At 37.9% G+C, this 26,303-nt stretch overlaps 1 protein-coding gene across 1 annotated transcript in view; it reads right to left on the bottom strand.

Moving 5' to 3' along the window:
- RALYL (RALY RNA binding protein like) overlaps positions 1-26,303 on the bottom strand; it is a gene marked incomplete at its 3' end in the record, with an annotated part of 187,870 nt that overhangs the window by 55,683 nt on the left and 105,884 nt on the right. Inside the window, exon 2 of the mRNA XM_082499241.1 lies at positions 4,837-4,912. Within this exon, the coding sequence (XP_082355367.1) occupies positions 4,837-4,912 (76 nt within the window). The remainder of the gene's footprint in view (positions 1-4,836; positions 4,913-26,303) is intronic.

Below are 26,303 nucleotides of genomic sequence, written 5' to 3'. Positions count from 1 at the left end.
TATTCCAATCAGTACAAGTCTGCTGTCCAGAAGTCAAGGACTGTGACCAATGGGATCTTCAGTTGGTCAGAATTAGAGTATTAAATTGCATTTAAGAAAGAAGAAGTGGAAGTAAATTCTAGTCAAATGGCAAAACTTTCTGCTGACTTCGTTAGGTCCATGATGCCTTTTAAATTCTCTGCATTACTTTTAGTTGCAGCCTTTTTTTTTTCAATGAACTGTATCACAAATGCTAGCATAAAAAAAGATATGAAAAGAAATATAAGTGGAATAATAAACTGGAGAACAAAGGAGAGTCTGGATATGTGAATAACTGCATGTATAAGCCAAAAAAGGAATGATACATGCTTATCTGCCTTGCATTTAGTTATTCCTATAGCTGAAAAAAAAATGACATGTCTCGCATTTTGGGTCATGCTAAATTTCACATAGGTGAGATTAAATGAGGTTATTTCCACACAGATTATAAAAATACAAAGGATTAAAAAAAAAAAGAATGTAGTTTCTGAACTGAGGCATGACCAAATATTGTTATACCATTCCAGACAGAAGTGGATCTAATGACTCGGACTCATAAACAAATTACATGGGGATAAAACATCATAGGACATTGGTTACTCTGTTTTAATTACTCATGTGCATATCCAGCTATAAATGTGATGCAGATTTCTCTTCAGAGCTGCAGAATACTTTGAACAAGTTTGAAACCTCAAGTACTTCACAATAAGTAAAATCATGCAACCCTGTGCAGCACTCCTGTTTGCTTACCTTAAAACTGTTCTTAAATGTGTTTCAAATATCCAAAAATACTCTTTAAAAATCTGTAGCAAAGGAGACTGAACAAACAATAGTTATTATCCTTAATACTATATTGTACACCGTCACTGCTTTTCCTACCCATTTGATGTCTACCTTAAGACAGTTTCTTCTAGCCAAGTTTCTTGAACATGCTGATGAAAAGATCACGTGGCAAGTGTCAAAGCTTGTTTAAATGACCATATAGCACATCTACTGTTTCCTCTTTTATCCACTAAATTGGCTATCTTGTCAGCGAAGGAAATTATATTGCCTCAACATAATTTACTCCCGGTAATTCTATGATGGATTTTTCACCATCTTATTATCATCTAGGTGTTGATAAATTGATTGTTTAATAATTTGTTCTAGTACATTTCTGGGAATCAAAGCTGGGCAGACCTGAAAATTTTCCGGGTCCTCCTCTTCTTAAAAATAGGTACAACACCTCCCCATACCCACTGTTTTTCTACCTTATGTGACCTCCATAAGTTCTTGAAAGCAATCACTACTAGTCTACACACAGATTCAGCTACTCCTTTAAACACTCTAGGGTGAATCTCATCATACCATTTCCACTGAATTCACTTATTCAAATACGGGTTAGCCAATTCTTTTATTCCGTACCCTCTGGCTAAAATTGATTTTCTTAAATAGCTGGTCAACTGACCTCTTTTGCTAAAGCGAAAGAAGCCTTTTCTGTATCGTCTACTATCTGCTCTCCTGTCCTGCTAAGTAACAGCAGTGTAAAAAAGCAGAGGAAGTTACTCTAATGACAATCTTTTTGTTGCCTTTTATACTGTTATGTGCCTTAACCTTTCTCACGTCCTGTTAGATGACTCTGCTCTTCTTTTCTACTCGCTTTCAGTCATGAGGTTTTGATTCCACACTTTGTACAATTCCTTTTCACTTTTCAGGGTGTTAAAGAAACTTAATGTTGCCATATTATTCATTTATTTTATTACTTCTGCTTCAGGAGAATTTTCTGTTCTACCTTAAGCACAGCCAATGCAAGATTTTCTGCACTGCTTTTGTCCCCAAAATTTCTTTCCAAGAGATCCTATTTACCAGTTCTCTGAGCTCATTGAAGTCTGTCCTTTTTAAAATCCATTATCCCCTTTCTACTCTTCTCAGTCCTCCCTTTTCACAGTGAATATTTTGAGATAACTAAATTTTTAATCAATGTTTCTCAGTCAAAATCAAATCTAAAGTAGCCACTTCCCTCTTAACTTTCTCCATGTTGTGGGTTGACCACAGCTAAGCAGCCACACAGTAGCTATCTCGCTCCCCTTCTGTTGTCCCCTATTGGGATGAGGGAGAGAATAGGAAGAGCAAAAGTGAAAAAACCTCATGGATTGAGATAGATGTGGTTTAATAAGGGAAAGAAGGAGTGGCAAAAACAACTGATGCAAAGACAATTACTTTCCATCTCCCACAAGCAGACTGATGCCCAGCTGTTCCAAGCAACAGCTACTTTGGAAGGAAACACTTCCCCAGTTTTTATTTCTGAGCATGATATATGATATAGAATATCCCTTTGGCCAGTTTGGGTCAGCTGCCTCAGCTGTATTCCTTCCCAAGGTATTGCCCACATCCAGCCTACTCACTGGGAAGGCAAAATAGGAAAAAGAGAAAGCCTCGGGGCTGTGCAAATGCTGTTCAGCAACAGCCAAAACATTGCTGGGTTTTAGTAACGAATCCAAAACCCGGCACCATGTGGGTTCCTATGAAGAAAGTTAACTCCAACCAGATCCAGTACAATGTTTTGAAATAAGTAAATGTTCTCAACATTGTAAAGAACTTTAAAGCCATTGATCTCCTCACACTTTAATATGCTAACAGATACTGAGATAATGAAAGTTCTCCATTACCATCAGATGAAGACTCCTGTTATTTGCTTAAAAAAAGCTTCGCAATTTTCTAGAGAATTAGTCTGTACTAGATCCATGAAAGGACATGACCTAAGATCTTTTTTCTCTTTCAAGTTCCATCTGAACTTTCCACAGGTCTCTCTCTCATCCCTGTTTTCTATGTAGAACGAGTATTTATGAGAAATCATTCAGAAGCTAAGAGGTGGAAGTGCATATAGAGGCCAGAAACCACAAAACATCTTAAAAAATCTTTTGAAATACTGACAAAGGGACACAGTAGATCATGGCTACCAGTAATACCTGGAGTTTAACAGCTTGCACTTCAGAGTAATGATAAAACGGGGGTTCTCGTCTCCAAAAATAGTATTCCTATCACTTTAGCTAAGGGCAACTATATGATAAAACTTCACATTACTCTTATGTAGCACACAAACTCCGATCGAAATCATGCTGCCTGTCTCATTCCGAGATCCCACCCTTGAATTTCCACCTGAAGCTTTCAGACCAGACCAGGCTTGAAAAAGTCCTGCTCAAGTATCTCTGATTTCAGCACTGAGCTGTTGTTCTCAGAACCGGTCTATCTGCATTTCGGCCACAGTGGAAATCAGCCCTAACTCCTGTCATGGATCTGGAGTATAAATTCTATAATACTTTAATGAGAAGTGAGGCTTATTGAGCAGAAATGTATGTTTGTCTCTCAATCCCCTTAACAATCCAGAATGCTTCACTAAGCTTAATTGATTTTAGAAAAAAAAAGAAAGGTGGGGGTTTCTTCAAGTTTGTACAAGTTGAATGAAAAAAGCACCTGGAAATAGGAGAAAGGCACTATCAGTGCCCTCCTGAACACCTGAGGAAGTCCAGTCTTGTTAGAAGTTGCTTCTCACCCTTGACACACAGATCAATGGGAAACCAGTTATGTTGCTCTGAAATTATTAGTTCTTTCACCAAAGCATAAGGATTAAAAATTGAAATAGCACTCAATTTTTAAAAAAAAGAACAAAAAAAATCAATATTGATTGTAGTACCAGAAGTGGAGACATTAATAAACACTTCACAAATCACCACACCAGTCTTATTGTCAGTAGGTTTAGTAAATGACAGATTTATGATTTTATTGTGCACTTCATTATAATTTTATTAAACATTACACTTTTATATGGGCCTAAAGTCTGCTTCTTTTCTCCTGCACTTCCATTTTCACTTCAGAGAAAGAGAAAACGAGGTGTGGAGGGAAAATTAAATTACCAGTGCATAAAAAAATAAATAAACAACTTTTTAATGCAACACGTATTTAAAACCAAAGTTTGAATCTATACTGAGCACTTGGGTGGGGTCTTACGGAACCTAACATTCACCAAGCAAACCCCAGTGCCTTTAACGTCCCTGGAATAAAACCTGTGCAAGGCGATTGCGTTCTGCTACTTCATCCTAAAGCAGTGTCGCTGTCAAACATCTTTTCAAACAGCTTTTTAGTATAGCAAGACTCTATGTGTAACACATTTCACAATTTAAAGCTGCAGTCCTTTCCTTTGCGATGTTCTTGCATTGGCAAATAACATCCATGATGTGAATTGCAAGAAGGCAGAGACCAGCTTTTTAGCCTCGGTAAAACATAAGGTACTTTCACTAAGAAATAAAATTCTGGTCTGACTGATTTGGTTTTATCTATTATTCTGAATGCCTGTGTTATCATTTAAATATCCTAAGTACTTTATTTTTTTTACAGCAAACAGAAACTCTGGTGTTTGTTTCCAACTAAAAGAGGGACATTATGTGCATAATTTGATCATTGATCATTGTGATCAACTACGTATCGGTCAGGAATTTCGTTTGCTGGGCTTACTCCTAGTTGGCATAAGTTAGTTTTTTAAGACGGGCATCACATGGACAGTTTTTATATCCGGAAGTCTGAACATTTTTCTGTGGAGTGAGTCAACAGATACACATAGTGTCAGCCGCTACAATACTGGCTCTTTTACTCACATTCAAAACCTTTCTGTGTGTACAGGAGCTTGATTATATTTCGTGCAAACATCAAAGAGTGAATGAAAAAGATTCCTTTCTCTTGTTCATGGGCTACACAGTGACCTTGGTAGATACATTTCAGATACCCATAATTTTTCTAATAAAACTTGAATTGTATTAAGTTAAGGTGAGAAATCTCACTTACCTGTAAAGTGCTGAAAGTGGCCGCTTGTTGCCAGGTTTTGGTCTGTATGGTTTTGGTTCTCCTGCCATGTTGATATCTGAAAGAAAACATTTGATATTAGTGAGCCAAAGGTCTGGAAGTTAAAGTGAGCTTACAAAGGCACTTTCAAGTCACTGAAAATGAATAACAGACAGTGGAAAGGGACAGCATACCGAAAACATCTATCTAGTTTTTACCACTTCTGAACTGATGCTATAAAACTTTGCTAAAAATTCTTACTGTAATGCATGAGGATTTTAGGCTAAATGTCAGTTGTTGGTAACTGACATTTTTTAAACATCCGTGACTTTCCACTCATGAAGCTGAAGCCAGTAATGTATTTATATTATAGAAGGAGACTTGAATGGTAACTTAGATGTAGAAACAAACTATTATCGCAAGTCAAATTCTGTTGTAGAGGACTGTAATGGTTCTGAAGAGTTCCCATTTAGGATCTCGAGAAATGCACATATTTAGCTTCCACTTCACTACCCACTCAGAAAAAGATTTTTAAAAAACAGATGAGAGTATCTCTTTCCTATCTCACATACTTTTTTTTTTTTTTTTTTTTTTTTTTTAGGTTCTGAGTATAAAAACACACTGGCTTCAAAAATTGTGTGGAGAAAGAGAACACCTGGTTTTGCACATACTTTGTCTTAGGCAGATCCTTATAATTCTCAACACCACCAGAAATCTTGTGCACACTTCTAAAAAGTTCACTTACCTTATGCCTGTGCATTTATCCTTGAAATTTAAAAATATGTGAAACTTATATAGACATTAGTCATGCTGGTTCTCAAATTACTATCTTCTTTTGACTCATACTCAAAGGCATACCAGGAAATACATGTCCACCATTTTGATTACTTGTAGCAGTTACACACGGAAAAAAAAACATAGACTCTTCTATGGAGAATACCTTGCTTGAGCTTAGAAAGCTGACTATATACACACAAACCTATATTAAAAAGACACCCCCTCTGCTCCAAATTGGATGTTGCAAAGTTGGTATTAGATCAAATCACATGGACAGAGTAAAACTTCTGATTAGGAAACAAACTCCCTGCCATCTAAGTGATACTGCAGCTAAATCTCTCCTCAGTTTCGTTAATATACAAAAGAGTAACATTCAACAAAATCATCGGAGCTATTTCGTGTAAAATTGCTGTGACAGAACAACGTATCCCATTTACCATTGAATCACCTGGTGAGCAAGACTTTCAAGGAAGCACATGTTCTTGGCAAAGTCTATGTTTAACTTGAAATTGAGTGTACTGGAGGGAAAAGAGAAGTAGACAGCTGAGGTGGAGAATGAGGAAGCATCACTGCCCACCGCAGTGATGATAAAAGCCCAGACATTTTTATTTAAGCTACTCTTGATCTCAAAGCTGCCGTAAAAGCTTGAGATAGCACTAAAAGAATGGATGCTTTTATTTCACACAAAGTGGAAAAAATAATCCTTCTGACTTTTTTTTTTTAACAATAAAAAACATTGAAAAATGTGTGACCCCAGATTTTTTGACAGAAATTTCATGCTTCAAACATTTCAGAGACTTTAAAAAATATTTTACATTTAAATTTAATATTTTGAGCTAAAACAACATTTATTTAAAATTATAAACTGTCCTGAAATGAAATGTTTTTGCGTAGAACTATTTCATGTAAAATATACTTTTTGGTAAAATTTTCTCCATATAAAGCATTTTGGAATTAAAGCTGACTGTAGTTAATTTTCTACGTGCTGTGTTAGTCTTAAATTATAGTTTTCCATAAAATATTACATTTCTTGTATTACTTATCCCTCTGATGTTGGATGACTATTGGAGACAGTTTTCATACCTCCTTGAAGTGCTTTCCTGCCCTTAATTTTAAGCAAGTGCTTTATTAGATATATATTAATCTTACTCTTCCCTGGTTGTTAAAAATTCAGCTACAATTCACTTATTTAAAGAAATATAAATTCTATTAATATTGACCCAACAAAGTAAACATCAAGCATTTCTGAAAGCCACTGAGGAATTTTGATAGCTGTGCTGCATTTCCATTGGCTCCTGGAAATTACAGAATTGGAACAAAATTTTTATCCTGTGACCTTTATGATAATTAGACCTTTCCACATTATATGAATATGTCAGCTTTAAGGTCATTGGCTGTATTGACTTTCACCATCTCCTACTACAACTAGGTCAGATTTTAGGGAAAAAAAAAAAGTAGAATTATAATCTGTTCTTGGAAAATACCCGAGGCTGTGGGATTCATCTTCACATATTTTTCATGTCTCTCATCTGCTTCTCTTTCAGAGCTACAGCCCAGGTCACTATTATTAGGCATATGAACATCAAAGGAATTTAAAAACTTTTTCACATCCTTCTGGGACAGATCAATACTCTCTTGATGATTATTCTTGTAGACCTACATTTGCAGCTCTACAACACCCACTTTTAACAAAGATGACTAGTGTAGAAGACCAAGGGCTGTTTGTTATGTGTTCCCTTTATTTTAATCAAATACTGTCAGGAAGGTAATGCTGTAAGAAAACACAACTGTAAAGCTGTTCAGAATCAGTTAAGAGTTCCTTGCACCTAAATAAATCTCTAAATGTACCAGCTGAAAACTGAACTATGTTATACAGACAATAATAGCCAGAATTTCTCTTTAACACAGGAAATAGCTCATAGAAAACCTGTGCGCATGGGGCTTTTCTGTTAATATGAAAGTGATTGAATAGCGCTGTGACTCCCTAAGCACCTTGTAGCAAGTTAAGAATGGATGTAGGAAATGGTTTGAAAAGTTAGAACCGATTTTCACCCCATTATTTTTCAGCACTATCTACTCCAACCTCAATTTTCTAACTAAGATTAGAAGTGAACTTGTCAACATTTCACAGGATAGATTATTTCTAACCCAACTGGAAATCTTGTGAGATAACTTGTTCTCTTGCTCCATCCATCATTAGTTTCACAGCAGACATTTACATCTACTAGGTCATAAACTGTGTGTCAAATAAATTTGTTGGCTGCAGCACAGAGATTTACCTGCACTCATGATTCCACCCCAAGGAATGCAGAGTCATATCACTCCTTATTCTGTAAAATTAGCTACTGCACTTGTACATGAATACGAATCAGACAACTTCACAAAGAACACAGAGCTTCACAGTGGTTCTATGTGGGAATGGAGCAGTCCAGGGACTCTCACAGCATTTTCTCTGATCATATACTATAAATATTCAGTTAGATATCAACATTAAGATAACTTCAACACTGAAATTCAAAATACTAAGGAATCACTCTGAATAGGAAAATGACTGTGCAGACAACAGCACATTGTAATGCAGCAGCCTGCTCTCTCTCGCTTTCAGAATCGAATGAGATTACTTTCTTTATTAAAAGAAATGCTTCTTCAGTTCTGTCCTTGTTAGCACAGCAGAGGTTAGTTAAGGTATGAGCTCTAGATTTCATTCAAGGTTGTGTATCTTCAGTAGCATATATCTAATTTTAAACACGGTATTTTATTTCTAGTTATTCTGAAAAGTGCGTAGCAATTAATGAGAAAAAATGACTTTAAAAAATATGCAAACCATTTAGAGAGAATAGTGATTGCATTCAGTGGTTACACAAATTTGTCTGAAAGAGCAACTCAACGCAACATGATCTACTTTTCTCCTGCCAGGGTTTCCTACCACTGCCTAACTACCTCCTCTGGGCTGTATAGCAATGACCAAGGAGACTCCGGTGCATGAACATCCCATTTTTGGAGAAGCAGTATCAGCCAGCCTTGAGGTTTTGCTCACAGTCTCACTGCCAAAGCAGTCTGAGAATCTGGCCCTCAAGACAACAGTTGCCTTTAAACAACCTTTGTAAGTGTAAGCAATGATACCCAAAGAGTATTCATACACTAGAAGTATTTCAGTGCTTCTAAGTATACCTACCCATCAGATTCTTTAAAAAATTTTATTAAAAAAAAAAAAAAAACAACAAACAACAAAACCCAAACCGATCAACCACCTTGGTTCACAATAACAAATGTCATAAACTAGAAGCTTCAACAGGCGCTGGCTCAACCCATGAGAACTGGGACTTTGAGGCTTTATGTGGCAAATCCAGGGCCTATATCTCAGGCTACATCTACATTATAAAATTAAATAGTGCCCGTCCCAGGCGCTAGTACTTAGTTTTCTCTTGTATTAAATTGTTACAGTGGTTCCTGGCATGACTTTTACCACCAGTTAACAAGAACTTTCCTATGCAATTTCTAGATATAGGTAGAGAACCGACATGAGCCAGGGACCATTGCAAATTGGCATTTTGGTTGCGGTCACTCTGCTTTGCAGTGTAAGACCCAGTGAAAGAGGAGGGTTCCAAATACCTATAAAGCATTACTGATGTGGCCTCTGAGTGTGGTGGGCTCCATGTCAGCAAGGCTGGGAACCAAGACTCGGAGCTAAGAAAACTTTAAGGGCCTCTGTAGCTCAACATCTACTTTTCTAAGACTTTTTTCATCAGATGATCTTCCACCCATTCTTGTAAAAGGTTGTAGAAACTGAAACATCCCTTGAAAAATCTCACAGTTGCTTGACTTAAAACTTTGGATGAAAAAGGGTGTCATTGCGTGCTTGCAGACCAGCTCTGCTTTAGACTAACCTTTAATGGAAGAAATGGTAATTAAAATTAACGTACAGAAAAAGAATTCACACAATGAATGTATAATTTATATCCAGACAAAGATATGGGTATAGGCAGATCAGGATGCATTTTCTCCTTTTTCAGATGACCCAAAGTAGATGGGAAAGAAGAGGAAGATCAAGAGGTATGTTCAATTTCAAGAAAGCTTCTCGTCACGTGATTTATAGCATAAATGAACACCAGCAAAGCTAATGGTAATCTATCTTTCTTTTATACTCTTCCATCTACCAGTCCTATAAATCTCCCTGCTGCGTACAAAAGGAATTTTAATGAAGTCATATGATATTTTTTACATCATAGACTTCCTTTTTTCTTTATATGTGACATTAATTGCATGTCATCTCCTCCCTTTTCCCCATGTCTAGCACTGAAACGTGAAAAAAATTGGAAAGGACAGTTCTCAGTTCGGTTCAATTCTGTGCCCAAATTGCACAGCTGTAAAGAAGAAACTTCCCAGAAAATTGAACACAAACTCAAATTAACTTTCAAAGCTAGTAAAAAATTAAATGAAGGTCTGGGTCATGCATTTTCCCTTTCCATAACCATATTAAAAATAATTTGCATGTGGGTCTTTCAGCTGCATTTGGATTTTCTCTTAGCATTGAAGTAATTGGAAGCCTTTTTTTCTGCAAAGATGACAGCTATTGTTAATGCTTCATACAGAAAGAACCGCTTGTTGAATAGTATATGAAATTGCTTTGTTCAACCACCTCTTCCTTCATTAAATACTGCTAAAATGAAATGAGGCTGTAGGATTATATAAGCTATCATTCTTAACACCATTCAGTAACAGAAGTGTCAGGCGTTGTCTTGCTGGAAAGTCTCTTTCTGTTCCCCAGGGAACTGGGTTGGTGTGAGGACAGGTGACAGCTAAAAGGGGAAATCCTGTCCTGTTTACACAAACCATTCCTTCAGGGTCCTGGAGACAGCAGTCTCTCCCTTAGTTGCTGAATGGATGCTGATGTTCTTCACAGCTGATATGGACCATTGGTCTGCCTTGGGTTTTGTCTGCGTGCTGCCATCCCTGCACCTCCTGCCCCAAGTAACTGCACAGTCACTGGGCAGAACTTTTTGGTCCCTTTGGGTGTGCAACCAGAAGTGGTCCATGGCCTGCTCATCCTGCCTGGGGAAGGAGAGAATGCTAATTTTGTGGACTCTTGAGGATTGCCCATGGATTTTGTTGAGATTGCAGATGCTGTGGCTGAGACCTCCTGAACTGCTTCTCTGCTGGTTCTTAAATCCCTGCAGATCGTGCTGGGGCAAGGCTGGAGTACTGGATTGTGGGGAAAGGGACACTATGGAGAAAAGAGCATGTCTTGTGAAGTGCTTCCTATGGGAAGGAGGTCCTCTTGGTGGCAATCCTCCCCACTCCTCCCCCTCAGCACCAGAGTTGTTCCTCTATGGAGGAAAATGTTGGAAAATGCACACTGCTGTTTTGCAGGTGCAAAAGATTCAGACTCAGCTACACAGGACTATGTGGCCACAGTCACTTATCCTCAGACCAGCCGTAAGAGCTATGGGAGTTTGGGCGTTAACCATAGAAACCCTTAGTTCAGTTTGTGCCATGGCAGCCATGAAGTTGGCCATCATACAAGCGCTTCACCCCACTGGAGCCAAACTATAGATGCAGGCAAGTGTAGTCTACCTGTAAGAAGACCCTTTGAATTTAATCACGTTTTCAACTGCTCTGTTTCCCATCCAGAGAAAAAGATTTCTACCTGACAAGTACTTTTTAACACATGGACCAGCTAATTCTGCACATGAAGAAGATAAATGTTGCCATGAGGATATAGGAAACTGTCCTGGTTTGAAGAGGTACATCAGGTACTTTCTGCTACCTTCAGAAAAAGAAAACAACTCTTTTACTGTAAGTTTAGCCAGCCAAAAAAAAAAAAGTTCAAGCGGGGACTCTCCTACGATCCCAATCCCTGATCGTACTGTAGTTTCTCATTGCTGCTGTTAATGGGAAACAGAACTGGTCCTTGAGTTACAGACTTTTTCAGACATTGAGGTGTGCAAGGAGCACCTTTATTTCTTTTCCTTCTCTTGATCACTATAAAGACACTGTTTACAAAAGGAAAATAGAGCTCCTGTCTTCTTTCAGATCAAGCACAGTCATTACAGGGCAGCAGCCAACAAACTCTCTGCTGCTTCTCTTTGGCAATAAAAGATAGTTATTACCATGAGACTCAGACAAAGCTTAATGTTGACTAGATGTCTGAGTTTCTCAGCATTGCGATTAGCCTCAAGCAGCAACATTAAACACTGTAGTGGGGATACAGTATGAAAGACCTCATCTACCTCTTTCAGATTTCAATATGATTTATTCTAGGGAACATGCCCTGAACCTCAGTAATTTTCTGCTCTTCCTGAAAATAATTTTTTTTTCCCTCTCCTCTAATACTTGGCTACTTTCTCTGCCCCACAGCCTTTTATCCAACTCTCCTACTAATGTTAGCTTCATGCTCCAAGCAATAATTTTTCATGACTATTGAAATCTGTAGTGTACAAAAGAGTTCACTATCCCCATTGCCCCAATCCCTTTGTCTTTCTCACTATTATTCCTGCAGATGGACAATTTTATTAATGCAAACATGAACAAAAAGTATTTCTCCTAAAATAACCATCACAATAACAATATTTTGCCAAAAATTACCAACATTATTTTGTCTGCATTTTTAGCCATATTTCTTGGACATTCCAACAAAACTTGCTTACATTTGAAGTGCTTTTCTTCATAATTTTGAAAAGTGAATGTCCCTGAGGCTTTCTGGGAGGCACAAGCAGAATGGCTTCCACAGAAATGCTTTCCAATGCACAGCTCATTCTGCACATTGCAACAGCCCTGGTTTGGGCAGGAGGGCCCAGCAGCCCCAGGGGCAAGGGGCAGAGGCAGCAAGGGATGGTGTGGGGCAGAGGATGTGGATGGGCACCTTCAAGGTGCTGTTAGGGAGGAGGGCAAAACGTGTCTCTCTGAAAGGCTGACTACTGTACTTGTTTCTGCCCCTGGGGTTTGTTGGCATAACAGTCATCAGCGAGGGGTAGGTACATTTTTGATACCCTGAACTTTGCTGTCAAAACCTTCAAAGGTAACTTTGACCTTGAGGTTATTCCCATGGGCTAGAGGCTTTCATCCAGGCTGACAACGGATCAGAGAGGAATCATGCTGTGTATTTCACTGAGTCTTGAAAAATGACTTCCACAGATCACAGGAGGCTGGCAGGGGAGACAGGAAAGGACCTCTGCAGCCCCAAGTGCACTTCCACCACTTTCCACTACTATTCCTCTCCAAAACATGCCTGATTTTAGCCTTATGCTTTGTCCTGAAATCCTTCCCCTGTTCTTCGCTATTCTTCTCTTTGCAGCGATCTAAGCTTTCATCTTGGCCCACCACACTTCAACAAGACCCTTGCCCCAAACAAGTACTTTCAACTACTTCCCATTGTTCAATGCTCCTTTCTATATACCTTCTTTCTGCCCATGATCTTCATGTTCCAGGTCTATCTGGATTAAAGGAGCTATAGAGGATGTTCTTTTCAAACTCCAAAGGCACTTTGGAATTGCATAGTACGAGTCTTAAAGCATTTTCCTTGAGATACCGTAATTTTTTCAGTGGCAACTTTATGAAAATTTCTGTCCCAAATTATAGACTCATTGAATCATAGAATGGCTTGGGTTGGAAAGGACATTTGAAGATCATCTAATCCAACCCTTCTGCTGTGGGCAGGGACATCTTTCACTAGGTCAAGTTGCTCAAAGTCCCGTCAAACCTGACTGTGAACACTGCCAATGATGGGGCATCCACGACTTCTCTGGGCATCCTGGTCCAGTGTCTCACCACCATCACTGTAAAAATTGTTTTTCTTATATCCATTATATCACATATTAGGGTTCTGAAAAGTTTTGTCTTTGTAACACAACCATTGTAAAACATATAACAGACAGCCACAGAATCAGCTCATATGTTTTCTTTCAAAAACTTTAAATATTCCCTTGATGCTGTTGCAGTTTTAGGATTATACAATAATATAGCAGTAATAGAAAGGAAAGTGCCCTGTGACACTCACTAACCTGAAGTCTACCATTTTTATTAACGGATTGGGGTTGGGTTGAATAAAATGCCAGCGGAAGTGGAGATAATCCCACTGAAATTTGGCACACGGGAGGAAATATTGTGGAGATGATTTACAGAAAATGATACGCCAAATCTGATACTTCTGTACTAGCAAGGCTTAGGTTCCAGCCATGTACTAACTCGCGTTCATTGCCAGTGCATGAAGTTCCCCAGTGTATTTAATTTGACAGCCAAACTACAATGGCATAGAAGCCTATTGCAAAAGCAGGACGTATAATAATTGGAAATACTGACAAGCTTCAAAATGAATGATATGCGGTGTTATTTTATTCAGGTCTCTTTGGCATTTCTGCAAGGAAAAAAATAAACATAGTTGATAGGAGTAGAGAAAATGCACTATCTTGTCAGACTGGTGTTTCATATACTGTGGTATTCTGCCTCCAGCTGCCCCAGGTGCTTTGGAAGAAGACATAAGAACCTCAAACTTGTTAGAAACAAGCTTATTTTCCCTGCATTCCCTTATCATCTCAGCATGATTCTCCCCTAAAATGCTAAGTAGTTTAGGATTAGTCTAAGTCCTGAAGCATGATGTTTTATCTCTCCTTCTATACTGATTTTGTTATTACCTAACTGGTACTAACTGGAACTAGAAATCACTACAACTTCAAATAGCCTGGCTAACTATATAAATGTCCAATCATTCTGCTATTCTTACTAATATATCACATTGGTGTATTTTTTTAACAAAAAACTGTGTTTCTCCAGAAGAAGTGAGCTCTGTTTTGGCCTTATAATCCCCCCACCCTTCATCCCCTCAAACATTTTTTCAACCACTATTCATTTTACCCATCGGTAATATCCAAGACCATAGAAGTTATGTCAGAAATCTTTTCTCTAAACATAAAGCATCATCCTTCTCTCTGCAATTTATTGGACTTCTGCTGTTTACTTCTGTAGATTTGCATTTGGTCTTGCATGCAGATATACTTTATATGCTGCTTCAGAGGTTCTTGCAAGTGCTTTAAGGTGTACTACATATTATTAATGACATTAATTTGCATATATCATGAATCAATAACAGGAAACATTGCAAAAGGTTACTAAAAATCATATTAGGAAATAAGGTAATTATTTTGAAAGTCATTTAATCGAGTCTGAATAACAAAGGTACTACCAAAAAGACCATATGACATATTGCAGTTTAATTTTAAAAAAGTAAAAGTACCATTTAATACACTGTGCTCGTGAAGCTCTCAAATTGGTCATTCACCACCCTCTTATGTTAACTGGATCCACATTCTGCTATGCTTCCCATAACATTTTCTTTCTACATCAGTTTTGCCATACAAAAAATAGATCTCTATTACCCACAAAGAAAATATGTCATTTTGGCTCAGAGACCATAGGAACCAAGCACTCCTCCACACTGAGTTAATTCTTTTCCCCAGAAATCTGTGACCAAGAGATTTCCAATTTATTTCTTCAGAATGTGATTATTTTGGGCAAACCACACATAACCACACAGCACAAATATTTGTAAAAGGGCTTTGGAAACTAATCTCTACTGCAGTTGGCATAAGAAATATATAGACCTAGACAAGACAATAAACACACATTGGACATTCTCTTCCTTGAATGCTTTTTGGACTTATATCAGATTTCTGTAAGGATTCCAGAATCCTTATTTTTGTGTCGAGTCTCATTGGAAGAAATACTGTTTCTTCTGCAACTTGGTCATGAAGTTAAAACAGACACAAGCGCCACCCCAATCCCCAAGATTAAAATTTTGTCCCAGGTTGCTTACCCCTACTCAAGGTTTCTGCATTTCCCTTTTCCCTCATATATTTGCACGTGTATGCTTGTGTGTGAAAATATTTCAACAGGAACAATTTTTGTTAAGTTTTGCAATTCATCTTTATCACACGCTTTCTGAAAATAGAAGGTTGCAAAGGAACACTGAGGGATATTGAATTCCTGAATCTGGAGTTAAATTATTGCTGTTGAAGTGGACGCTGGAGTCAATTGCTTTAATATAGCAAACAAAACATTCCTTGGTCTCAGAAATGTCATATCTGAAATTGTGATCTATCATTACTGCTAAGGGAAGACTGGTGCCATAGACCTATCTTAAACCTCAGTACCTGCAGCTTTTAGAACTGTTAGATTCTTTCTTTCTTTTCCTTTCCTTTTCTTTCCTTTTTTTTTCTTTTTTTCTTTTTTTCTTTTTTTTTTTTTTTCCCCCAGTGCAATGAGGATTTCCAGTGGCTGATCAAATGAAACAACTCTCTAAGCTCACCTGGAAACATTAATCTTCTGGACATACTGCATAAATGACTAATCTCGTGCCTGTCATTTAAAATGAGGAAGAAAGTACAAGGAAAGATGCAGGGAGGCTTTTTAAAGCCTTAGCATAGTTATTTTTATTAGTTATAAGTCTAAAAGAGGTCCCTAAATCTTCCACTGCAACAAACAAAAATGGCGAGAGAAAAACATCGGGTTGAATGATCCCTCTGAATAAAAATGAATATGATTCAACACGATATCGTTTCAGCACACCGTCTCCTAATCTTCTGCTTCCTAACGTTTAGCTCCTTATCAGGCACTACTGTTAACATCGTGACATATTTTTTGCTTGAAAGCGGAGCCAGTTTGAAACTAAACCCTGAAAATATTTATATGGACTTGATATATGTTGGCCCAACAGTCTGCAGCTGGCAGTTCATACCTTCACTCTGCTGTAACCTCAGCTTTACAATCATTTCCCGTAATGCCTGATACTTATCAATCTTATAAGGATTTATAATTTCATACTTAAAAGTATTTGTACCGATGTTCCAAGCAATTAAGCCAGAATGGAAAAGCAGTGCTTGTATAAGGAAGGAGAGAACTTTGGATGCGAGTTTCAAAAGTGCTCAGTGTTAGTGTAACCTGCCATTTAAATCTGTAGTAAAATCAGATTTAGGTCAGTGTTGTTACTTTTCACTCTTCAATCATACATTGTATAACAATCAGACAACTTGTCTTTTTTTTTTTTTTTTTTAACTTACCGAGGTGGAGTCTAATAAACTCCAATAAGAAAGAAGAACATTGTGGCCTGGTACATTTACCACTTGCTCATTCATATGGGCACTGTCAACCTGAGCTGCTTTATTTTAGGGAAAAGGATAAAGTACATCCAGCAACAAAGCCCCCCTTCAGGATGTTATGGCCTGTAATGGAGGGGTTCCAAAAGTGACCATGGGAAATTCCAGCTGTGATGTTTGCAGCTGTATGTGTGGAAAAAGCGTTATACGGAGAATGGCTGTGCGCTTGAGCGCATGGCGTTGCGTTATCTGTAACATCCAGTCAATATGCTCCATACAGGACTGCATTGCTGGCTTAGCAGCAGCTACCCACATTCCCAGCTCATTTTCCTTTTATACAACGATCCACAAAGAAATGAAAATAACATTGGGAAACAACAAATTGTAGTAAATACATTCATTACGTCATTTTATGCCGTTCACTAGGATACTGAGTCACAACCATAATGGCTCAAGGATCAATAATGACAACTAACCCTTTTTGGGTACACATTGTGCTCTTTAATTTGGTGTTATCCCCCCAAAGCCTTTTTTCACACTTCAAAGAGTTCTAAAAGATGATATTAATAGAAAAAAATCATAAACCAGAACATGGAAATGCTTCTCAGCTTCAGCTTGTATAAGTGGATGCCGGCCAAGATCAAGCATCAGTTACCCACCAAAAACCCAGTGCTCACTTCAAAATAATCCCACGTTCTGATGTGGGAAGGATGCATCACTATTTGTAGTGGATTCATGTTTTCCTTCAGCACAGTTATTCATTTAGGTTTGTCTGGAAATAGAGGCTGTTCTAACTGTTCCGTTTGCAGCAAGTAACCCAGAATGGTCCATCTTTATTTTACTTACATTCAAATAATTAGTTTAGTATTTGACAGCTCTCCTAAACAAAATCAGTGCTCAAACCTACTGCACTTATGAGATCACGGCTCTCCAAATCCTGCTCAGATATTGAAGGTCTATAAATCCCTCTCTCTAAAATGTGCAAAATAAACATGCCCGCAAGTTATTACGTAGAATAATTAATGCCTGGCTGTACTCTCTAAATTAAAAATTGTGTCTTTTCTTTCTCTGATACGTGCTGCAGTTTTGGGAAGGTGAGTAATACAGTTGAGTATCAAGGACTATCCTCAAAGGAAAACAAAATCCACTCACAGATAACAGTGGCTCAGTTTTGGGTTCAACAGGTTCTTCAGGATACGCTACCACCGGTGACACATGTTGACAAGGACAGTCGTGACGTATGTTGCACAGCACATTTTTTTTTCTGCTAGGATGCCAGCCAAAACTGAAAGGGTATTGCTGCCATGGCAGAACAGCGAGTGAGGGCAGGCACAGTAGGGATTAATGCTGTCATTGACATAGACTTCAGCTGTCAGAGAGGATACAACCTGGTGTGTAGTAGATGCGGAACAGGAGGGCAAGTGAATTAAGACCAAGCCATTAAGAATATAAATATTCCCCTCAGGTCTCATAACGTTCATAAATTGGGTACGTCCTGCTTTAGTTCTGCCTCTCCCCATATCTTTGATTACTTCCCAGGCAGCTCACATACGAATCTGTGGGCTGCCTGAGAAAAAAATCCCGGCATGTAGGACAGTGTATTACAGCAGTGCGGATGCAGAAATTATCTAGCGTGGCACAGACATCCCCTAGGACGAAACTGAGGTCTTGATTTTCGCAGAGGAGTATGATGAAGTTTTATGGTGCATGTACGTAATCTTGCATTTGCAAATACCTGAATGTATTTTTCATGCATTATCAAGAGAACTAACTGTTGGAGCATTTGCATATCAAAAGCCTCCCTCATACACAGATTGCCAGGTTCCAAGTTTTTCTAATCTAGGAAAGATTCTAGCTATCACATCGTTAGCTGAATTCAATTTTATTTAATTCTTTTTTAAATTGAGAGAAAAAGTGAACAGAGTAATCAGTGTACAAAAACCATAAAGCCTTGGAAAAGCTACCATGTTAGATGTGTAAGTATACTTAATGTACCAATATCTCTCAAATATTAATATTTTAAAATTTAAATTTGTATTTAGCAATTTTTTTCAGTTTTAAAGAACGCAATATCTGCATAATAGTATGGGAGCTTTCACTGGTCTTTGCTATCACTGGTTCTGCTAAAAGTTAAGTATGAACATCTATTCTGATATAGGATGTTATCGAGAGAGAAGTGAATCACAGTTCTTTTGCTCATATAGTCACTTCTATAGTTCAGTCACTGGCATCCCAAAAATGAAAGGAATATATCCAAAGGTCAAATATGAATTACATTTACGTGTTCTAGAAAATGCACCTTGGCACCAATTCTTAAAATTTAATCTAAGTTAAACTCACAGTGTTGGGATTTTTTTAATAAAATAATAAAATCTTTTATTCTACTGTTTACTCAGTATATTTATGTTTACTTACTCAATAAATTATTTCAATGGCTACTATTTTATCCAACAATTGGAATTGTACAAGAAACTTGCAGCGTTAAATCCCTGTACTGTGAACAGAGGTAGGAAGCTACAGACCCACACCTCTGTCAAACAGGCAATGGGGAAGACAGCACTGTTAACCAGTGGGTAGCATAGCCAAAACACTGCATTTTGGAAAGAATTCTTTCAGTCATTAATCTAGGTATCAATTTATGTGCCAGTATTAACAACAAAAAAAAACCCATCTCCAAACAACAAAACAGAACAGAACCATAGAACCAGCTGTATTTTGAGAAGAGTTCAGCTTTTATTTACTTTCAAAATTCAGCTGTTTCTCCCCTTCTTTCTTTTACAGACATACCTGCAAAAGCCAACACGCTTCATTTCCTTTTTTTATTCCCAAGAACAGGACTCGTTGTATACCAATCACTTCTGAAAAGTCGGTCTTTTCTCTTAGCGAGCTACATAAAAGCTGAACTTCCTTAGAGGCAATCCATATTGTGAAGACTGAACATGTTTGACAGGCTGCCCTGGAAATAGCTGTATCTGCGGCTGTCATCAGCAAGGCTGTATTGGGCCATGAGCTTTCATGTTTATTGGGCCACCTTGAAATAAACGGTGCCGCCTTGGTTTGCATGGCACTCCACCTTTCATACCCCAAATACATTTTTGGCATGCAAACACTTGAGCCATATGGATCTCCGGCAACTCCATCCAGGAGCAGCCACCTGTGCCCCTGGGCTCACACACACACCACTGTGGTGTCTGCTGTGTTCAGTGGCATCACACCACGTCACAGCGGGGGATAACATGCTGGGGAAGCGTTGGTCTGTACACAAAACTAGGAACATTTCATACACGTTTCTCCAATGCTAATTGAAATATTGACTTATTGACATTGTCACTGCATGACACAGTTCAGTAGTAAACCCAGAATTTTTCTCACAGATCAATAACAGCAGCAGCTTCCAGACCAAAACCAAGAGATGAAAAGGTAAGCTGTTTTAAACTGTAGCATCAGAGTTATCTCTCTACAACTAGGCTGTAGCTTTTTCAAAGCTAAAAATACTTCCGGCAGTGCCACAGTTTCTATTTGCCCCAACGGTTTCACCCACTGAGCAATCAAAACCTACGATCTATAATTTCATTTGTTAAATACACACATCTCTAAACTAATTACACCAAAAGACAAATTGCCAAGCCATTAAAAAAACAATCAAAAAACCACCCCAAACCACCATTCTGTCTTTTCCTTCACTCTGTCCTTCGTGGCTCCCTGTGAAATTGGAAACACAATTGGTAAAAATTTGAATACTACAAATAAACTTGATTACCATACCCATCACTATATGATAACACAGATACGGTCAACATAGGTTTGTGAAAAATTCAAGGTGGCTTTTGTCCCCGGGATGCATCTGCAATGAGCCTGTGCTACCATGTGAGAGCTGGATAATCCAAACCCTGGGCAGGGAAGAAAGCCAAGATGCTGGCTTAGCTCAACTTCCAGTCCACACTGGGAGTGAGAAGGACATCTGTGGAGCTGCTCCTACTGTCTATTTCTAAACTTCATGGCTCTACCCTTCAGTTCTTTGGGATATGTGAAAGGTGTCATAAGGCTCTATTGCTACATCCAGGTCCAAGCACTCAACTGTATTAAGGTATTTTGTGCTTTTGGATTTAGATTGTCACACAACAAGGGAGACAGAGCCAGAAAACAGATTTTCTTTCTTTCAGCTCTAACTCCACTGAGAGGAAATGGATTATTGCTGCTGCTTGAATTCTTTTTGGATTATAGAACCATCAAATCATAGAATTATTTAGGTTGGAAAAGACCTTTAGGATAATTGAGTTCAACTGTAACCGAGAACAAATTTCAGGAAAAAAAGTCAAATGGGAAGAAAATGGCAATTGGGATTAGAAATTTAAGAAATCACAATGCAGAGTCTATCTTTTAACACAGTTTCTTTAAACTTCTCATGGAGATATAATTTCTTGAAACAGCATTTTGCACCCTGCCATTTTAACTAGGACCCTAAGTAAGAGTTTGTTATTTTTCTTCTGAGAAGGTACTGAAGAAAAGCTCAGTGCAGTTAAATGCTATTTTTTTATTTGGATATCAAGACTCTTAACATATGACATATATGAGCCTTCTTGACATTTTGAAAGAAATTAGAAACAAGATATAAACAGAAGGCCTTGTGAACAGCAGATTAACAAGAAGTAGGGAGCGCTGGCTTACTCTTTCCCTTCTAATCATGAATGGTTTGTTGCTGACAGTAATTATGTTCGTCATCTTAACACCATTGATCTCTAAAATCTATTCTGAACATACTTTTACTTTATCTGTAAACTTAGATAATAATTGTTAGCATGATAACCAAAGGAAAGACAAAGTCTTCCCAAATGGCACAGTGAAAGTAACAGAAATCCCAAATTATAGGTGTGCATTTTGAGAAATCACAGACATAATACTGTAAAAGCTGAAGGGAAAATCCATTTGGCATAGGAAGTGTGGGCAGTGGAGCATGTCATTTAGTTATACTAGAAACAGAATTAGTTCAAAGGAAGAGAACTGTTTTTCTTTTATTCCTAATATCTAAAATACTTGCACCTATGAAATTGAAATTTAGCTAAGAGAATTTTGCTATTGGTTTTATCAAGTTTAGGCATTTATTCTAGTGTTAATACTTCTGTTGAAAGAAACAGTAGTCAACTAAAGGATGACTGACTGTGTGTAGGGTTGTAGAACTGACATAGAATTAAGAATATTGTTACTTTAACTCCCAAGAAAACACCCACCATATTAGTAACAAGATCTAAAAGCTGCGATGGTGGTCAGAAGAGACAGAGGAAGTCAAGGGACAAAGGCGGTTCAAGTGCAAACTTGTACACTCTGATGTATTCACAAGATAATAAATATAACAAAAATTCTCTGATTGATAAACTTTGCTTAAAAGTCAACAATTAGCTAGCCTTGCCTTACCTTACCTGAAATATCATCTTTTATGAACATAAAAATGGCCTTCCTGTGCTTTGCATATCTGTGGTCTTATCAAACACTTCAATAAACCAATTTGTTAGTACTATGATAAATCACAAAGACTAATTACACCTATACACTGCAATGATTACCTCTTACTACCATCTCAACAGTGGAGGAAACTGGTGTTTCAGAAAGAAAGGAAAAATACAGTGAGTTATCATATGTGCTCTGGAAACTCCATAACAGCAAATAGGAAGGAGCAACAAACAATCAGAGAGGATGATAAATACAAGAACAAAGAATAAATAAAATATAAATACTTTTATTATTGAGCTATATCCAACTGCTCAAGTACAGGAGCTATGAATAGCCAACACAACCTCATGCTGTGATAAACTGCCAACCCCCTACAAAAAATCCTCAACAACATAGATATGAAAAACATGCTTTAATTTGTCAAAAAGAATAAAATGTGGATTTTGCAGCTCTGAGATTAGTGATCAGTAATATCATGTATTGACCAGCGTCACTTTTTTCTAAATGTCGCCTTTTCACACTTTGACACTGCAGCCAGTCCTGTCAGTCCCACTTACATCACATTCAGGCTGAGCTCTGGGCATGGACTGTGTGGATGCCCCTTGCGCTATGACTTAGCACATTTCCTAGCTGATCTCCTTTTAGTATCCTGCGAGATAAAGCCACTGACACACAAAAACCAAACATTACGTATGTTCTCATAAGAGAAATGTCACAGATTATTTATTGCCCTGTCATTTTCTGACAGTAAATGAATAATTACTTACTGTAACCTTGAACGCATTACTACTGAAGATAGTAAGATTTCAAAATAGTTGCATAAATACATTCAATAATTGCATATTTTACTTTGTGCATAGCAATTATGACATTTAAATTATCTGGACCTAGTTTATAATAATTTTTTTCCAAATTTCCTTGAAAATTCTTTATGCATTAATTGATTTTCTTATGTTTAGTACCTGCCTTTGTGCTCATTTTCCTAGCTGTAAATGTAGCAGATTTATATCCATCTCTGATTCCTATTTAATATAAAGAAAAATAAAGTTAAGATGATGTAGGAAAATCATGTCTCTTGTCTCTCTAAAAACAGGTTCATCAGAGTGGACGCTTACCTTAATCTATCACCAATAAGACCATCAACAAAGTATGTAAATTTGGAATAAACAAGTGTTCTGACTGTTTTTCCAGGAAAAGATTCTTTCTAAAAGATTTAAGACACGAGACCACAGGACCTGAAATAGGAGGTTTTGAGTGGGAAACAAGGGAAGGCCTGAGCTAATCAGTCTTTACAGGGATATTTAATGAAAGAGAGGACAAGTGATCTTCTATAGAGGACAGAGAATACCCAGATACACTTCAGGTGCCTTAGATCAGCTGTAACATGGTGGTAATGTGACTGTTAAGGCTTTTGTCTGTTTACTATACAAAGTGATGTTGGGTGAAAAGGAAACTGGAAAGAGAGAAATTAAGCAAGACCGAGCCACATGTAAAAGAGGAAAAGAAGATGTGATCCTGCTTGATAAAGAGATTATTTACTTTGGATTAGTTATGGGAACAACTGAGCTTAGCAGTATCAATTTAAAAGAGATGTCTTATTTGTAGTACTTGCTTTATTTAACCTGTTTTTTAATCTCGACATCCCTGAATTCCTGCCCATAGCTATGGAATTAGGCAATTGTGTGCATATTGCCAGAAACCATACCACTTGGGAAAGAAGGAGCCAACAGTCCTGGACTGTCATATTGTCCATGTAAAAGGCTTTGACTAATACATTCTATTCGGTGATATTTATTGCTCCCATACTAACGTCCTCCACATTAACAGGAGCAATTAATGGCAGAGTATAAATATCAAGTTTAAAGGATCTGAACTGTCATTTATTGCTACAGCTAAAGCTGTTTTAAAAAACACAAAATGGCGAGATACTCAGGTTGATCCAAAACTAGCTATAGTGATGGCAGTTGTAATGTAGGCAGAACTCAGCCTTTTAACCATTTTATTACACAAAGCTCTTGCTGTTGCTACTACTAATTGAGTTGCTTTAGTTTACAAAAGGCAAACAATGAAAGAAATTTATTATGAATAATATAAGCTTCTTATGTTTACATATTAAAAATATATTTTCAAAACCCATAGGTCACTTAGGGTATCAGCAGTCCCGTACCTTTCTTCACTACTGCCATTTGCAAAAGATATCATAAAAGCAAATATCTGTAATTTTTTCTTGAACTTGTTCTAATACATTTTTAAAACAAGAAAAAAATTAACGAAGTAGTAAGAATCCATCATAGTTGCATCCTGAGAAAAAGTCAAAACCAACCAACCAACTGTATGAAGTGTTGGATGGTAGAAATTTGAAACCATGTGAAAATATTTTATTGATAGATTCTGTCCTCAGGAAAACTTGTTTTTTTAAATTCACTGTAACTGAAAAGGATAGCAAACAATTTGCAATATACCAGAAATCTACCCTTCTAATGTAAATAACCTGAAGAAAGCCACATCAAAGTTAATTTCTTAGTCAGAAACAGTTATATCTAATTTCGAATTTCAAGCATGGTAATTAATTTAAAATGTTGCACTTTTATGTCTCAACACAAGTTGCTATGCTAAATGAGATATCTGCCTTCTGATCACAGGAATAACAATTGTATGGTACAGACAGGCAAAAGCTGTTGTGTCGTTTGACTCGCATGCTGGTGTCAAGTTGTATGACTGATGTAATGACTGTGTTATTTCTAATCAATTTGGATCTCTGCTGGTAGAATTAAGCAAGACAGAAGGAGCTTCTGAGACTATCAACACGACACTGGCTAAAGGCAGAGCCCAGAGCAAAAGGAGAGCTGTGATCTATGGCATACAGTGGAGCCACTGTCATCTCCCACCCCTGAACTGGGAACAATACTTCCCTCTCTCCCCCTTGAGTTATGAAGTGATGCATAGGTCTTACTTTCTCATCCTTCTCCTTCCTTTTCCACATCTCTAATACTTCCCAATAGTGCAATAAGGTTCTCAAAGGGAGAATCAAATAATCTGCCAAACCCAAGGACAGATGCATAGCAAAGTCCTTGCCCTTAGTGCTACTCTATCTCTAATTAAATTCATAGCTGACCTATCACACCCATCTGTTAACACTGGTGAAGTGGTAGTCATTTTACTCCCTAAATGGAGACTCCTTTACCTCGAACAGACTTCCCATGGAAACTGTCAGCATGCCCCAGAAAAAATTATGTCCTTAGAACTTCAGTGGAACTCCAGAGAGGAAAAATATTTGTTCAGAAAGAGCATCTGAGCGTATCCGCTTGGAGATCTGATAGAGGATTTTTAATCCTGCACAGGGTATGTTTATCGTAGGTGGCTATGTTCAAATGGCAAAAAATGCATTACCCTGGAAGCACATGGCCTGTGATAAACACCTTGTACGGGGGTTCTGACGATAAATATTGTCAGCGCATACCTGCTACAAAGGTGATATCTCCCTAAGCCCCAGCTAGCAATCAGCTTACTTCTGATACAGAGGGATTAATATATTCACAGGATTTTCCACCAGCCACTGTAACTAGGAATGGCACCAACTGGATAATATATCAGCCACAAAACATGGATATTTGTATCTATATATAGCTTCATTAATTTAAAGATGTATACAACAAAAATAACATTTCCGATCTTATTTTATCATAGAATCATAGAATGGTTTGGGTTGGAAGGGACCTTAAAGATCATCTAGTTCCAACCCCCCTGCCATTGGCAGGGACACCTCCCACTAGACCAGGTTACTCAAAGCCCCACCCAGCCTGGCCTTGAACGCTTCCAGGGATGTGGTAGCCACAACTTCCCTGGGCAACCTGTTCCAGTGTCTCACCAGCCACAGAGTAAAGAATTTCTTCCTAATATCTCATCTAAATCTACCCTCTCCCAGTTTAAAACCGTTACCCCTCGTCCTATCACTACATTCCCTGAAAAAGAATCCCTCCCCATCTTTCCTGTAGGCCCCCTTTAAGTACTGGAAAGATGCTATAAGGTCTCCCTAGGGCCTTCTCTTCTCCAGGCTGGACATCCCCAACTCTCAGCCTGTCTTCATAGGAGAGGTGATCCAGCCCTCTGATCATCTTCGTGGCCCTCCTCTGGACCCACTCCAAGAGGTCCATGTTC

Source organism: Vanellus vanellus, assembly GCF_965231255.1.
Source record: "Vanellus vanellus genome assembly, chromosome: 2".
NCBI classification, from domain to species: Eukaryota; Metazoa; Chordata; class Aves; order Charadriiformes; family Charadriidae; genus Vanellus; species Vanellus vanellus.
Note: the sequence above shows the minus strand (reverse complement) of the source record. Positions and strands in the feature narration are given on the sequence as shown.